General features: G+C 42.7%; 1 protein-coding gene across 1 annotated transcript in view; it reads left to right on the forward strand.

Moving 5' to 3' along the window:
* Positions 1–11,979, forward strand: part of CDH5 (cadherin 5) — a 28,269-nt gene extending 16,290 nt beyond the window's left edge. Inside the window, exons 3-12 of the mRNA XM_053987676.1 lie at positions 654–942; positions 1,029–1,145; positions 1,845–2,009; positions 2,402–2,589; positions 4,290–4,543; positions 5,115–5,257; positions 6,254–6,378; positions 7,880–7,988; positions 8,302–8,547; positions 9,327–11,979. Coding sequence (XP_053843651.1) covers positions 654–942; positions 1,029–1,145; positions 1,845–2,009; positions 2,402–2,589; positions 4,290–4,543; positions 5,115–5,257; positions 6,254–6,378; positions 7,880–7,988; positions 8,302–8,547; positions 9,327–9,820 — 2,130 coding nt within the window. The 3' untranslated portion in view covers positions 9,821–11,979. The remainder of the gene's footprint in view (positions 1–653; positions 943–1,028; positions 1,146–1,844; positions 2,010–2,401; positions 2,590–4,289; positions 4,544–5,114; positions 5,258–6,253; positions 6,379–7,879; positions 7,989–8,301; positions 8,548–9,326) is intronic.
* The last annotated feature ends 2,362 nt before the right edge of the window (positions 11,980–14,341 follow it).

The following is a 14,341-nucleotide window of genomic DNA, read 5'->3' on the forward strand; positions in this document are numbered from 1 at the left end:
AACTGATTAATGCTCATTCCTCTTCTCACATCCCTTTTTCACTGCATATAACCTTAAATTTTAAAATCTATGGGGTGGAAATGTAACCTTCCTGTCATAGCATGAGCCTGAAGACTGCCTATTAAAGGATTGTATGTGACTGAGCACAAGAAAGCTGTCAGCTATGGCAGGAATTCTGCTAAATGCTAAGGAATAGAGCCTAATGCTGAATAATGTCAGGAGTTGTGAGTACAGATTTCCTCCTGTAATCCTGTGAAACTAAGCAAAAACCCCTGGTAGGTCCAGAAAGTTGCAAACAAGAGTAACTCAGACTGAAGACTGAAGGTGGCTCATGTTATTTCAGACATAATGCAGTTAATTATTTGTAAGTGTTGGCTACATGAACAATTTATACTTTTAGGAAATATGAGGGGTGATTACAAAAAGTTTTGTTCTGTATAAGCAAGCAAGTTTCAGTGTGGGTGCAAGTGTCATCCTACAAGCCCAGCTGCTTATAGGATGGTGCTGCTCAGCGCTGCCCCAGCTGACAGCAAAAGTCCTGAGGGTTCCCACTGGGATGAGGAATTCCTGACTGTGTGAATCCTCCGGGAGAGACTGCTGCACCCAGCTGCCAGAGCCCATCTTTATGTTTCTGAATTACACTTCCCTCCCAGATCACATCCAGCGTAAGGAACAACAACGCCAAGTACATCATCGAGGGGGAATACGCCAACACCATCTTCAAGGTGGAGGAGACCAGCGGGGACGTCTATGCCTTCGAGAGGCTGGACAGGGAGAAGAAGGCAGAGTATGAGCTGACAGCCCTCATAATCGACAGAACAAACAACAGGTCCCTGGAGCGCCCCTCCAAATTCATCATCAAGGTGTACGATATCAACGACAACGCCCCCGTGTTTGTGCAGAAGGTGTTCAATGGCTCTGTCCCAGAAATGTCACCAGTAGGTATGTCCTCCAGCACTCACCTCCCTTCACACTGGCCTTAAAAAGCACCACTTATAGTAATATGCACCTTAAAAATCCTTCTCTAGGAACCTCAGTCACCAAAGTGACAGCTGTGGATGCTGATGACCCCACAGTGTCAGGTCATGCCACGGTGACCTACGAAGTCACCACAGGAGGTGAATATTTCACCATTGATGACTCTGGTAAGTCAAGCAGACAAATGTCCTTACACTTTGTCCATACCCTACCCTTTGAAGAAAACACAGTTTTAAGGCTTTTTCATTCTGAAAAAGAGGAATAATAATTCAAAAATATAATTTTAAACATGATTTAGAAAGGTTTTTCATTCACACTCTACAATGCCACTGTCTGCATCTGGAAATGAACTAATAAAACCAGGATATCAGCTGCCATAAGCACAAAGAGAAGATAAAAGGTCATTTTTTTCCCCACTATGGAAAGACTGACCAGGAGCTAAAATGAGTTCATGTTTTCAGTTTAGCATAGATACTGTTCCAGTGACCAAACAGGAAAAGGGACTACACAAATTCTGAAGCAGCATTCAGTATCAATAATCATTTGCTTTCCTAAACTTTCTAGCTTAAATTTTGCCCAGTTTTAAAACCAATGTCAATATCTCTTATAACCACACTAGCTTGCTAGAGCAAAGACTGCAGGTAAAGAGGTTAAAGATCCATTAAAAAGGAATATTCTGCATGAGCTCCCCTAAATATTCCATCATGCAGGTAAATTTCTAACATTTCTTGAAAAATACCACTGTAAAATTGATACTTAAAGCTGAACGTGTGGAGATTAAAAAAAGATTAAAATTTGCCATCAAAATTGAAGAGCTGTTGGACGCACTGCAAAATCTTATTGTATCCAATATTATTTTTTCACAGGTGTGATTTACACCAAAGAGCCTAATTTAGACAGAGAGACCAAGTCAACTTATGAGATTGTTGTTCAAGCCAAAGATGCTCCGGGTTTCTCTGGGGATTCCAGCACAGCCACGGTGATCATCACTTTGTCTGACATCAACGACAACTTCCCAGTGTTCAAACACCGTGAGTGCCACACAACCCCTGAACCACCCTGGAACCAAGGGCTGGCACAAGCACAACGAGTTCAGCTCACAGTCCAGCACAATTCAGCTTTCCTTAAAAACGGCCAAAAGAACTTTACATGTTCAGAAGCTCTTCTGTGCTTCAGCCAGAGCCACTTTTCCTGGGCAATGTACACCTAGAGCAGAACATGAAAATCAGTATTAATTTCATCCCTTTGCTAAAGATCTTGACAATTTCGGGTATTATTTATACTTTTACATGTCTTAAATATACACAATGCTAAATTCTCAATGAAGTATTTTTATGTGCATCTGTCAATTAAGAACAGTTTTAACTAAGTCCTAACTTCCATGTACACACGCCTTATGTATTTTTCTTTTTTTTTTTAACAGCATCATTTCACTTTAAAGTTCCTGAAAACATTTCAGTAGGAGGAGAAGTTGGCAGAGTCAAGGTAGAAGATATTGATGAACCACAGCACAGAAATACAAGATACAGCTTTATCCAAGGAGAGTTCAGGGACACCTTTGACATTGTAGCAAATCCATACACAAATGAAGGAATCATCAGGCCAAAGAAGGTATTTTTCTCCATAACAAAGATGATTTTTGTGGTTTTCCATGTGTAACAAGTGATTTTTTGGTTTAGGACTAGCTGCAGGAAAAAACAGAAACACATGAAAGTCAGCATGAAATATATTGATCCTGAACACCAGCTCTCCGAGCTCTGGGAGAAGAAGAGCTGGTGATGTCTGGTCCTTCTCAACCTCCAGACCTGAAAAACTCCAGAATTACTGCAGAGGGCAGTGGGGGCTGTGTCAGATATTCAGGTTAGGTGCTTTGGGTTCCTCTCAAACTTCAAGTGGTTGGATGCTTCAAAGAGGCAGTGATTTAAGAGTTGAACCAACTGGCCAAGTCAAAGAATCCTTCCCTTCTGAAGCCCACCTGAAACCAAAGCAGAAAATGTGAACATGTCCACCTGGCTTCCTTTCTAAAAGTCTCTTTGTAGTTTGGCATTTGCTCCAATCCAAGCCACTGCTCCCTTACTTTCCTCAGGGTGAGGAAATAGCCCCTTTTTTTAAGAGTTTCCCACTAATTTCTTATGTCTTTAAGACTTTTCAAAGCCTTTATTAGGGTCTGTTCTTTGTTTTTTTTAAATTCTCAAACCCACATGATTTGTACCAGGGGACTGCTGCAGAGCATTGCTAAACTGAGACTTCACTGATTTCATTGATTTGCTGTTAAAAAAAAGAGGAGAGAGGACTATAAATCAGCTCCTGTAATCCTCAGATTGACAGGAATGTGTTTTTCATTTCCAAATGTCTCTCTGTAACTGCTGAAACTAGAAATGTCATTAAGAAGAGAAAACTTTCAGGAAAAACAGTACCAAGGATTTCAAGACTGACAGTAAAATCCTTGGCTGTGGTCACACTGGGTATGAGCAGCTCTCCTTCATCGGGTGCAGCTCTTCCCCAGCTTCCCAGGAGCAGCAGTCACAGACCCCACACACCCTCCCAGAGGGATTTGGAACCAGCTCTTCCTCTAGCATGCAGTGGGCAAAGTTCACCCTGTTTTCAGTGTGATTTTGGCTGTGCACACGTCATAATTTTAAATACACAGCTATGTGAGATAAAATGTCAGCTGCTGGATAAGTCCCATCACTTCCCCTTGCAATGTCTACTCAAAGAGGACAACAAGAGTCACCATAACTGCTGTGCATCTCAGCGTTTATAGAATCTCAGGTGGTAGAACAAAGGAAGCTTTGAAAGGAGCATTTCTTACTGCCTGAGCTCCTGGCCTTCCTCCCATTGTGTGATTCCTTTTGTAGTCTCAGGCAAAGGGAAAAACAGGGAAGAGGATGTCATTTATCACTGAATGCCCCAGCTGTCAGCCAGTGCAGATCTGCAATCTGCCTTGAGTGCCTTCAGAACACAAAGCATAGCCAAGAGGAGAATCTCTTCCCCAGCCTTTGGGGGACAGGAGCTAACCAAGTTTTGGGAGTTACAGATTCATAAAAAGACAATAATTTAACTCAAAAGAAAATTATTTTGCTGAATTTAAACTACTGGATGAATCTGTTCCACATCAGAGGTACCTTGAGCCACACTATGATAGAGGTCAGCTGGGAAATGCTCTCCCATGGGTCCAGCCAAGGTGAAATTTGGTGACATTGCCAAACATGAAATAAAGCACAGATATTAAATCTGCACAGAGAGCCAATGGAAAGTTTGTTTAGACATCAGCAATGAAAGAATATCTGTAACTGTCTTATTGTTTTTAGCCCCTGGACTTCGAAACGGTGTCAGAATACAGGTTTAGCATCGAGGCCACAGACCCCACTGTGAACCTTCGGCATTTCAAACCCGGCAACCCCCGGAGCATCGCGACGGTCACCATCGAGGTCACCGACGTGGATGAGCCTCCTGTCTTCACCAAACCCTCTTACGAATTCAAAGTGAGGGAAAACCACGCAGAAGTAAAAACACTTGGTTCAGTTCATGCCGAGGACCCTGACGCAGCTAAACGGAAAATCAGGTAAGACAACACCAACTTTAGCAATTCTATTTGAAAGTGCAGAATCCATTAATAGCACCAAGAATTTGACAAAGAACCCAGACTTTGGCCCTATTTTTTTTAAATCTGTATGCCAAACAACACCAAAAAAAAAATCCAATTTAATTTTTCCAGCACTGCAGCCATGGATATATATGCTCACCAAAAGCTGAACATAAATTTCATTTACCCATGTAATTACCACATGGACTTACTGATTTAATATTTGCACATTTAGGGAAAAAATATAAAGTTGGAAATTTTTACATGGTTATGATTTACTGGGTTTTTTTTTATTGTAAGAGTTTTCTCAATCATCTGCTTAGAGAAGAAAATAGACTTCTAAAAGAGCAAAGTACAATAATATGGAGTCTCTTCCAACAGATGTATTTCACTCTCCCATAGTTTTAGGGCAATATTCTCAGCCATCCTGGTCAAGATATTAATGTAATTTGTCGCACAAGAACTCTCTGACCTTCCTCTGAGAAGAAATGAAACGAAATGCAGCATTACCAGCCATGCATTGACATATGTTGTTTTAAACAAAATCCAGATATATTCAGCGTAGAGCAAATCCCAATGGAGACTACGTCAGGGTATCCAATAATGGAGTTATTCAACTTCCCAAGCCTCTGGACAGAGAATTCAGCTCCTCATACAACATCACTGTGGCAGCTGTGGAGATCCTCGAAGATGGTAAGTGCCACCCATCTCACAGTTTGAAAGAAATCTGGGTACACCTTTCCAGCAGGGCTGTCAAAAAGGAAAGGCACAACCTGACAGCCTGTCCCTGCTGAGCTAGGAATGAAAGGAGTGCTTCAAGGTTCACATCATCATCTTCCCAATCAAACAAGTCCCTACAAATAGGTCAGAGATCATTTTAAGATTTGACCCCTGGCTTTGCTCAGCTCCAGGGAGGCAGGCCAGTCCCAGCTTGGTTTGATATTTCACAATATAGACATGGCCTGTTCTGTGCCTGTTGCTTTAGTGTCAGAGAATGATGCTCAATCCATCAGCATGCAGTGGGAAGAATGAGGAAGCCATAATCTACAGTCATTTTACTCCTGAAAGATCCTTGGTGATTTAAGCACTATGAGAGGTCTTAGGAAAATGTCTAAATCTCAGAGGAAAAGTTTAAGTTATGATGGAGCTAGAAATTCTTTATCATGTATAGTAAAGTAAGTATAGGAGTATAGTAAAAAAAGGCAACCCCAACGGGGAAGAAATGATGATGTCTGGTTAGACTAGAAGGTTGAAGGATAGTTTTATTTAAACAATATTATATTACATTAATATATTATTTAAGTAGAGATTATTTTATTCTCTATATATACTTCTTATTTACTTATTAACTAACTGATAAACTCGTGACTGCTTGTTGAGAGTTTGAGATACAGCTGGATTTGATTGGTTATTGAACTTAAATAACTTTTACAAGAATTTAATTAAGTAATCACTTCAGGTAAACAATTTCTATACCAAATGCTACATGGGGAAAACAAAGGAGTACAGATAAAGATTGTTTTCTCCTCTTCTCTCTGTGTTTCTCCTGAGAGACAGAATTGTGTCTCTCTGTCCAGAGAATGTGAATGCCACATCTGGAGGGCACAGGAGGGGGCACAAGGTGTGGGAAGGGGAGTTTAGCCAGCACTGGGACTCCAGGCTGTGACCTGTACCCCGCTGTCATTCCAGGCCGACTTTCCGACAGAGAGTCACACGCCCACGTCCACGTCATCGTTGATGATGTCAATGATAATGCTCCAGAACTTGTTTCTCCTGAGGAACCCCGAGTGTGTGAAAATGCTGCACCTGGAAAGGTGAGACAGGGAGAGCTTTTCCCTGAAACCTGAATTACTGCTTGTCAGCTCAAGTGAAAAGTTGTCTTTTAATAAAAGTGAGTCTCAGTTTTCATGCCAAAACACCCAAACATTTTACTGATTTCCAAAACATCAGTGGTCAGGAATATCTCTTAAGGATATTGCACTGCTGGAATATTGACTTTTATCTGCTTGGACACATGGGCTGCACTGCTTCTCTCCCCCCAGGCTCTCACATCTGTGTATTAACAGTTGAGCCATGAAGGACAGTCAAGCTTTGCACAGCAAGAATCAGCAACTCATTTCTATCACACAGATGCTTGAATGTGATACTGAGGAGGAAACCATTTCAAACTAGTAAGAGAAACATTGCTGCATGGAATATTATTTTGTAGTCATAGAGTCCACGGATCTGCACACACAAATTGTTACTACTTGGCACAGTGTTGGTATTTTGGATTTACGTGTTTGGCCTCAGACACAAGTGGTCAGCCCATACTGTAATATTTGTTTGATTAAAGCACTTTGTGTCATGGTTTAGGGGAGGTACTCCCCAGTTTAGTGTTCCCACTGAACAGTGGGAAACCCCAAACCACACGCCACTCACTCACCCCCTTTTCCCCTGCAGCAGGATGGAGAGGAGAGCTGGAGGCACAAAAGGCAAAGATCATGGGCTGATATAAGAACAATTTACTGGAAACAGCAATGAGATAAGAAAATGAACAGTAATAGCAACAATATACATAACAGAAATATATATATAGAAAGAAACAGAGAGAGTGCAGAGCAGCTACACCACCAATGTGCTCCCTCTGGCTCAGCACCAGCATTATCCCACCACTCCCTCCACACCTGCTCAAACAGAAAGAACTCCTTCTCCAGGAAGAGAGTTCCTTTCCTCTCCCAGAAATGACATGAGGTGTTCAAGAATAACCACTGCACCCCCTCCCAGCTACTGGAAAAAAATTAACTCTTTCCTGGCCAGAACCAGGACATTTTGTCACTGCCAGGACTATCTGATAGAACATGCAAGGTATTAATTTCACCTTTAATTTAATTTTTAAAATCCCTTTGGGATATAACCAGACACATTTTTTGTATTTTATACACCTAATGTACATCAGGTTAAAGATTTCAAAACCCAAGCATGTCCTTCAAGCATGGCAGTTTCAATGTCATTCCAAGAATGACGGTCACACTTCAGAGTAGGCTGAGGACTTAGAAAGACACCATCTTAGCCACTTCAATGAACCATATGTTTTTAAAAATGAGGCTTTTTTGTGCTCTCATACAAAATTTGAAGAGGCAAAACTGGTCTTTTTGAAGACCCACAAAGAAATTTCTCACCCAGAAAAACTTGAAGAGGAGTATTCTGAGATGTCTGCATCCTGCCCTGAAACTGAAGGGTTACAGAGGACACACAGCCCAGCTCAAACGCTCCACATGCTTTATCAGTGGAGGCAATGTACACTGAAAACTGTGACCTCTTCCATCCTCACAGGTGATTGTCAGGATTTCAGCTGTTGACAAGGATGAAACATCACCCAGAGGTTTCTTCAGATACTCGCTGGCCACAGAAGACAGCAACTTCTCCCTGATTGAGAACTATGGTAGTGTATCCCTGCAATGCCCTTCCTCAGCTGCAGGGCCCCAGGGCTCGGGGAAGAAAAGTATAGCACTGACCTGTGGTTGGTCTAGCTCAGCTAAGTAACTCTTTATTTTTAAAGGCTGAACATACTGAAAAAAAAATATGTTTAATGAAACTAAAGTTTCACTGCATGCCCAAAAGGCTGGCACTGTCTAAGGGGAAGAGGCAGCAGCTGACTAGTAATCTGTGAGGACAGTCTGGTGGAGATTATCACCTAATGGAGTGTCCTTACTTCTGGTAGAGATTATCACCTAATGGAGTGTCCTTTCTTCCAGACAACACGGCTAACATCACTGTCAGATATGGACAGTTCAATCGGGAACTTGCCAAATTCCACTACCTGCCTGTCCTCATCTCAGACAACGGTGACCCTGACCTCACCAGCACAAACACCCTGGTCATCAGTGTCTGCAAGTGCAATGAGAAAGGCAACTTCACCTTCTGTGAGGAGAGGGCAAAGCAGGTTGGCGTCAGCATACAAGCACTGGTGGCAATTTTTATCTGCATCTTCACAATCATTGGTGAGTATCTGACTTTTGGAATGTTCTCTGCACTACAGTGTGAGGATTGTTTTGTTTCTTTAGCTGAGATCTACAAAAGCTTTGTGGCTATGAAATGGTCACGAAGCTAGAACGCTGTACTTATTTGATTCATCTCACGTGCTCTTCCTATCTGGCCTGTTAGAACAGCTTCAGCTGCAAAGCTGCTCCTCTAGACAGGCTATTGCACACATGTATAATATACTTGATTTACTGGTACCAGCCTCATACACAGCTATGAAACAAGAAATTTGGGCTGGAGCAATAACAACAGGATTCCTGGTTCCTATGGCAGAACCGGTCTGGAAACCCTTGAAGCAGTACAGTGAACATAAATACATCTGTAACAAATCAGCAGACCAGTACCTGTTTGCTGCATTTGAAATCTATCAGAGAAGGCTGAGTATCTTTTCCTTGCCTGAGAACTGGCCTGTCTTACAAGTATCACATAAGTAGTATGTGATGCTTGGCATTAAGAGTTCAAGGCAGTAGCTGATTCAATGACCTTGTGACACCATGCATTTGTACTTGTGATTCCAGCTCAAGAGTCAGGGGGACGATTCCTGTCCAGACTGAACTCCTTCAACTAATCCTAGAGTTAAATAGAAATTTTAACTATTTTTAAAATAAATATATGTTAAAAAAACACTCCAGAAAAAAAAAAAAACAGACACTTCAGACTATGTTACATATCTTAAATGCAATTTGTTTTAGTGTGTTACTTCTCTATTCACACGCGCTCATCTAAGTTTCCTTTGCAGTAATTGTGTTGCTGATTCTGCTGAGAAAGAGGCACAAGAAGGACCTGAGCGGGCTTGGGAGGAGCGTGGCAGAGATCCATGAGCAGCTGGTCACCTACGACGAGGAGGGCGGGGGTGAGATGGACACCACCAGCTACGACGTGTCCGTGCTCAACTCCGTCCGCAAGAACGGCCTCAAGGCAGAGGCCGCTCCCTCTCCATATGCACAGGTCCAGAAACCTCCTGGGAACATCACCCCTGGAGCTGGAGGCATGGAGATGATGATTGAGGTGAAGAAGGATGAAGCTGACAACGACAGGGATTTGCTGCCCTACGACACCCTGCACATCTATGGCTACGAAGGCGCCGAGTCCATTGCAGAGTCCCTCAGCTCTCTGGGCTCGGGCTCCTCAGACTCAGACATTGACTATGACTTCCTCAGTGACTGGGGACCCAGGTTCAAGATGTTAGCTGAGCTGTATGGATCAGAACCAAGTGAAGATTTTGTGTATTAAGCTCAAACTAGCCATGAGTTTTCTCTCTCCTGCTACAGATAGACACCAAGAGACTGCCAGTGGCCAAAGAGGAACTCACAGCTCTTCCCTCAAGCCATAGTAGGATTTCAAATAGGCATGGAAAAAACCTGCAGTAGGGTTAAAAGACACACAGAGATCACCCATATTAACTTCCCCCAACACTACTGTCCTCGCTAACATTCATTTTTTGTCCCAAAATTCCTGCTCACTGATCCGCTCAAGTCTTCCAGAACACATCGCCTCTCCCCATCTTCCCCACTTCTCCTGGTTTTGTCCCCAGTTTCTCCCTCAGTCCTCTCCTCCTGTGCTGTTTCCATCCACATGCATCCAAGGTCACCCTCCGCTGGGAGAGAGAGGTTCAGTGGCATGGGGAAGGGATGTTTTAACCCCCCTGCATCTCCAGCTGGCTGCTTTGCCTGCCCCTCTTGCAACATCTTTATTGATATTCCACACTTATGCTCATCCAGCAGAAGAGAGGAGGAACATATGGTCTATCACTTAGTATTAGAAATTATTCCATCAGTCTCAAAAAGAAGCATTATTTTTTCCTTCTTTCCCTTCTATTAATTATTTTTGCTTTATAGCCTTCTACTTCATGTATGAGTTACTCAAGATAAAATTAGACAGGATTTTTAGACACACAATCTGGTTTCATCTGTCATTTTTAACAGCCTGATGACAATTTCAGGAACATTTCTGGCATGCTAGAATTTGCTCTAGCTAGCAGCAAAATTGTTTTTTCTCTCTGTAAACAGGATCTCAGTGTTACTCAATGGAACATATCCTGCAGGGCAGGAAGTGTGGAGATCAGGGGAATGTCAAGACTCCAACACTGTAAATCTCTCTAGATGGAAATATAGGTCTCTCTAGATTTCTAAAGAGGTTGGATAGGGGGTTTATTCAGCATTATTAAAGCAATAGCATTTTTTCAGGGACAAAAAATGAAGGGCCTCATTACTGTGAAACTGTTGTGCTTTTTTTTCTAAGCAGGTACTGTAACAGGAGTATTTCCCACCTAGGAAAATACTGTAGACCTCCAAACCAGAATGCTACACTCGCACACACTGGGCTGCATAAAAGCACCACAAATCTAAGGATGGTTTGGAGCTGCAGCCACCACGTCCCTGCAAAGGGACTGAGTTCAGTTTCCCACCTGGTGAAGAGCCACAGAATGACCAGAATGAAACTTCCCACATTGGAAGGGACCCAGCCAAAAACATTTTGGGAAAAGCAGGTCCCTTGGGACCATGGCCTGTCTCTGGCTTCCAGCAGTGCAGAGTCCTGTTGCCTCCAACAGGAACAGAGCCCTACTACACAGATCCTCCACTGTGCAGGATCTGTGCTGGATCTGTATGTATTAGTTTAGTTGATTTGATTATTTAAATCTGGTAGCTAACCAAATAATACTAAATCTTTTTTTTTTTTTTTTTTCTTAAACAAGTATAGTGGAACCTCTCAAATTTGCTTTTTACTTGTTCACGTCATCTCCAATTCACACTCCCTTCCCCCAAAATGTTTTCTTGGCAGGAAATAACAATGCACAATAATGGTCTCACACTGCTCCTCACTGCTGTAAAAAGTTGTCCAATGCAATACTTGGCTGGACACTAATACAACATCAACAATGTAATCACTCAAATTTTCAAATACGAACTAAAGGAAAACTGAGGAGAATTCTGTCCATTGGTCAAATCAGCCTTAGATCCTATCCTTTGTTTTTGAAAAGTACATTTTGGGGTGACAGCCTTGGTTTTATTTTGAGTGGGCTCATTCTGTTTTGCTTAATCCAGCCAGCAGTATGTGCTCTAGGGGTTCCACATATTTGTGTATTATAAGGAATGCTAACTAATAATACTTACAGTTTAAGGATTTTGTCAGTACCTGTGCTGTTGGCTATCAGCAGGCAAAGTTAGTTATAAAATGATTTAGTGCAGTAAGTCAAGTACTTTGGTAGGTGTCAGCCAGATTCTATTACCTGGAATTGCTGTTTTTAAGCCTGATTTTTTTTTAAAGTTATTTTAAGGAACACTGTATCCATTTCCAATGTATATGATGTTTGCACTGGATGGTTTCTTTTTATATTCCTGTACTGTATTATGTTGTTTTTTTACTACATAAAAGCCAATCTCAAGTTTGGATTTTCTGTGCATTAACGAGTTTCACTCAGGAGAAAAGATCAGGCTTTATGCCACAGTGAACCCAGCCATGAAAACACTCCAAGTGCACGCAGCCTAGGCACCAGCTCAGCAAAGAACTTTCTGTAAAGGCAGTTTTTTCCCGCTCCTTGCACAGCCGTCGGCAGAGAAAAGCCCCAGCAGTGGGTTGGAAGGTTGGACCCTGCGGGGCCGCTGCCAGCGGGGCAGGACCCGTCCCACGGCCCCGCAGAGCTTTGGGATGTCAGCACCCGGGCTCCAGGGGGGCTCGCAATCACCCCGGAGCCTCTGCCCTGCTTTGCTGCCTCTCAGACGGGGCAGCCATGCTCAGCACAGCCCCGGAGCCGGGGAGCCCCAGCGGAAGCGGGAATGGGATCCACGGGAGCCCAGGCGGAGCCCAGCCCGGGCCCCTCCCTGTCCTGCTCCCCTAGACTGCAGCAGGGGCAGAACCTGGACAGAACCTGGACCTGAACCTGAATAGAACCAGAACCTGAACAAAACCTGAACAGAACCTGGACCTGAACAGAACCTGGACCTGAACAGAACCTGAACAGAACCTGGACCTGAACAGAACCAGAACAGAACCTGAACAGAACCTGGACCTGAACAGAACCTGGACCTGAACAGAACCTGAACAGAACCTGGACCTGAACAGAACCAGAACAGAACCTGAACAGAACCTGGACCTGAACAGAACCTGGACCTGAACAGAACCTGAACAGAACCTGGACCTGAACAGAACCAGAACAGAACCTGAACAGAACCTGGACCTGAACAGAACCTGGACCTGAACAGAACCTGAACAGAACCTGAACAGAACCTGGACCTGAACAGAACCAGAACAGAACCTGGACCTGAACAGAACCTGGACCTGAACAGAACCTGAACAGAACCTGAACAGAACCTGGACCTGAACAGAACCAGAACAGAACCTGAACAGAACCTGGACCTGAACCTGGACCTGAACCTGGACATAGACAGAACCTGAACAGAACCTGAATAGAACCTGAACCTGTACAGAACCTGAACAGAACCCGAACCTGCACAGAACACCCCAGGGTACAAAGCCCTCCAGCTTCCTTCCTTAGGACTGGCACAGGACAGACACAACAAAACACATCAGTGCCAGAAAATAAAATCACCCCTAAATTTGCAGCTTTAGGCAGCACAGCTCCCCACATTATTTTTTTGCTGCTGCTAAGGACTATATATTAATCCCAAGATTAATCTAGCGCTTTACAAAAGATCACATCCATTTTTCCCAGATATGGCACTTATAATTTACAAAGCCCAGAATAAAGCAAAAAGTTCAATTCCTTCACTGCTAATTGCCATGAGCTAACACCAGATCAAACACACTTTAGCACAAGCTGTATAAAAAACACAATAGATGTCCTAATTATGTTATAATGAAATGCATTTTTCCATAGAAATAATTTGATTAAACAGCTACTTGCAATGTGTGGGAGAGAATCTCACAAAGGTTTTCATTATTCATTTAATTAATATGCATTTTAATCTCTTGCCCCTAAAAATATATAATAAATTATTATTTTATTACATTCAGATCCAGAAGTTCATGCCATTTAATAAAGGGTTTTTTTTTTACTCCCACCCCATTAGAACTTTTTATGAAGCAATGGCTTGTGATGAGAATCCTTGATATGTATCAAAGCAGCAATGAAAAGCTGTTTGAATGTGTGCCTGGCACACAGTGGCACCTCCCAGGTAGGGCAGGTGAGGTAAGGTCCCCTTATCAAGGCAAATTTACACCAGTCAATGAAAGAAAGAACAAATCTATGATTTATTATCCTATTGCAGTCCGTGCTACTACAACAGCAAACCCAGTGAAACCAGAAGGATTGGTTACCAGAGGAAATATCAAATCATCATTTCTGAGCTCTTTTTCTTCAAGAAGTGCATTCTTGTTTCTTCCTTTCAGCCACAAGGGCTTGGAACATCCCCAGGAGGGCCCAGCCAGCCTGGCAGTGACACCTGCCCTACACAGGGATTGTCACCCTGCCAGGGCTGACTGCAGGGGACAGCCTGCAAGGTCTCACTGGTTTTTGGAGCTCAGAGTTCAGGGTACAGATCCACCTCTATACATTCAGTTTACATCTTTTCACTCCCTAGCATATGTCACATGCAGGAAAAATGCTCTGGTGGCAATAAATATGGTGATGTACTCTCTTATTTGGCTAAAAATAATAGTTACACTTACTATATTTCAGATGAGGTTATAATAAATAAATATAATAAATAATCACCATCCTTTCTGACCGATTCTCCCTTTTTTTCCCTTTTTTAATAGTTGTTTCAAGTTTGAGAGAGTAAGAAATAAAACTCT

This window comes from Vidua macroura, chromosome 11 (assembly GCF_024509145.1).
Source record: "Vidua macroura isolate BioBank_ID:100142 chromosome 11, ASM2450914v1, whole genome shotgun sequence".
Taxonomy (NCBI): domain Eukaryota; kingdom Metazoa; phylum Chordata; class Aves; order Passeriformes; family Viduidae; genus Vidua; species Vidua macroura.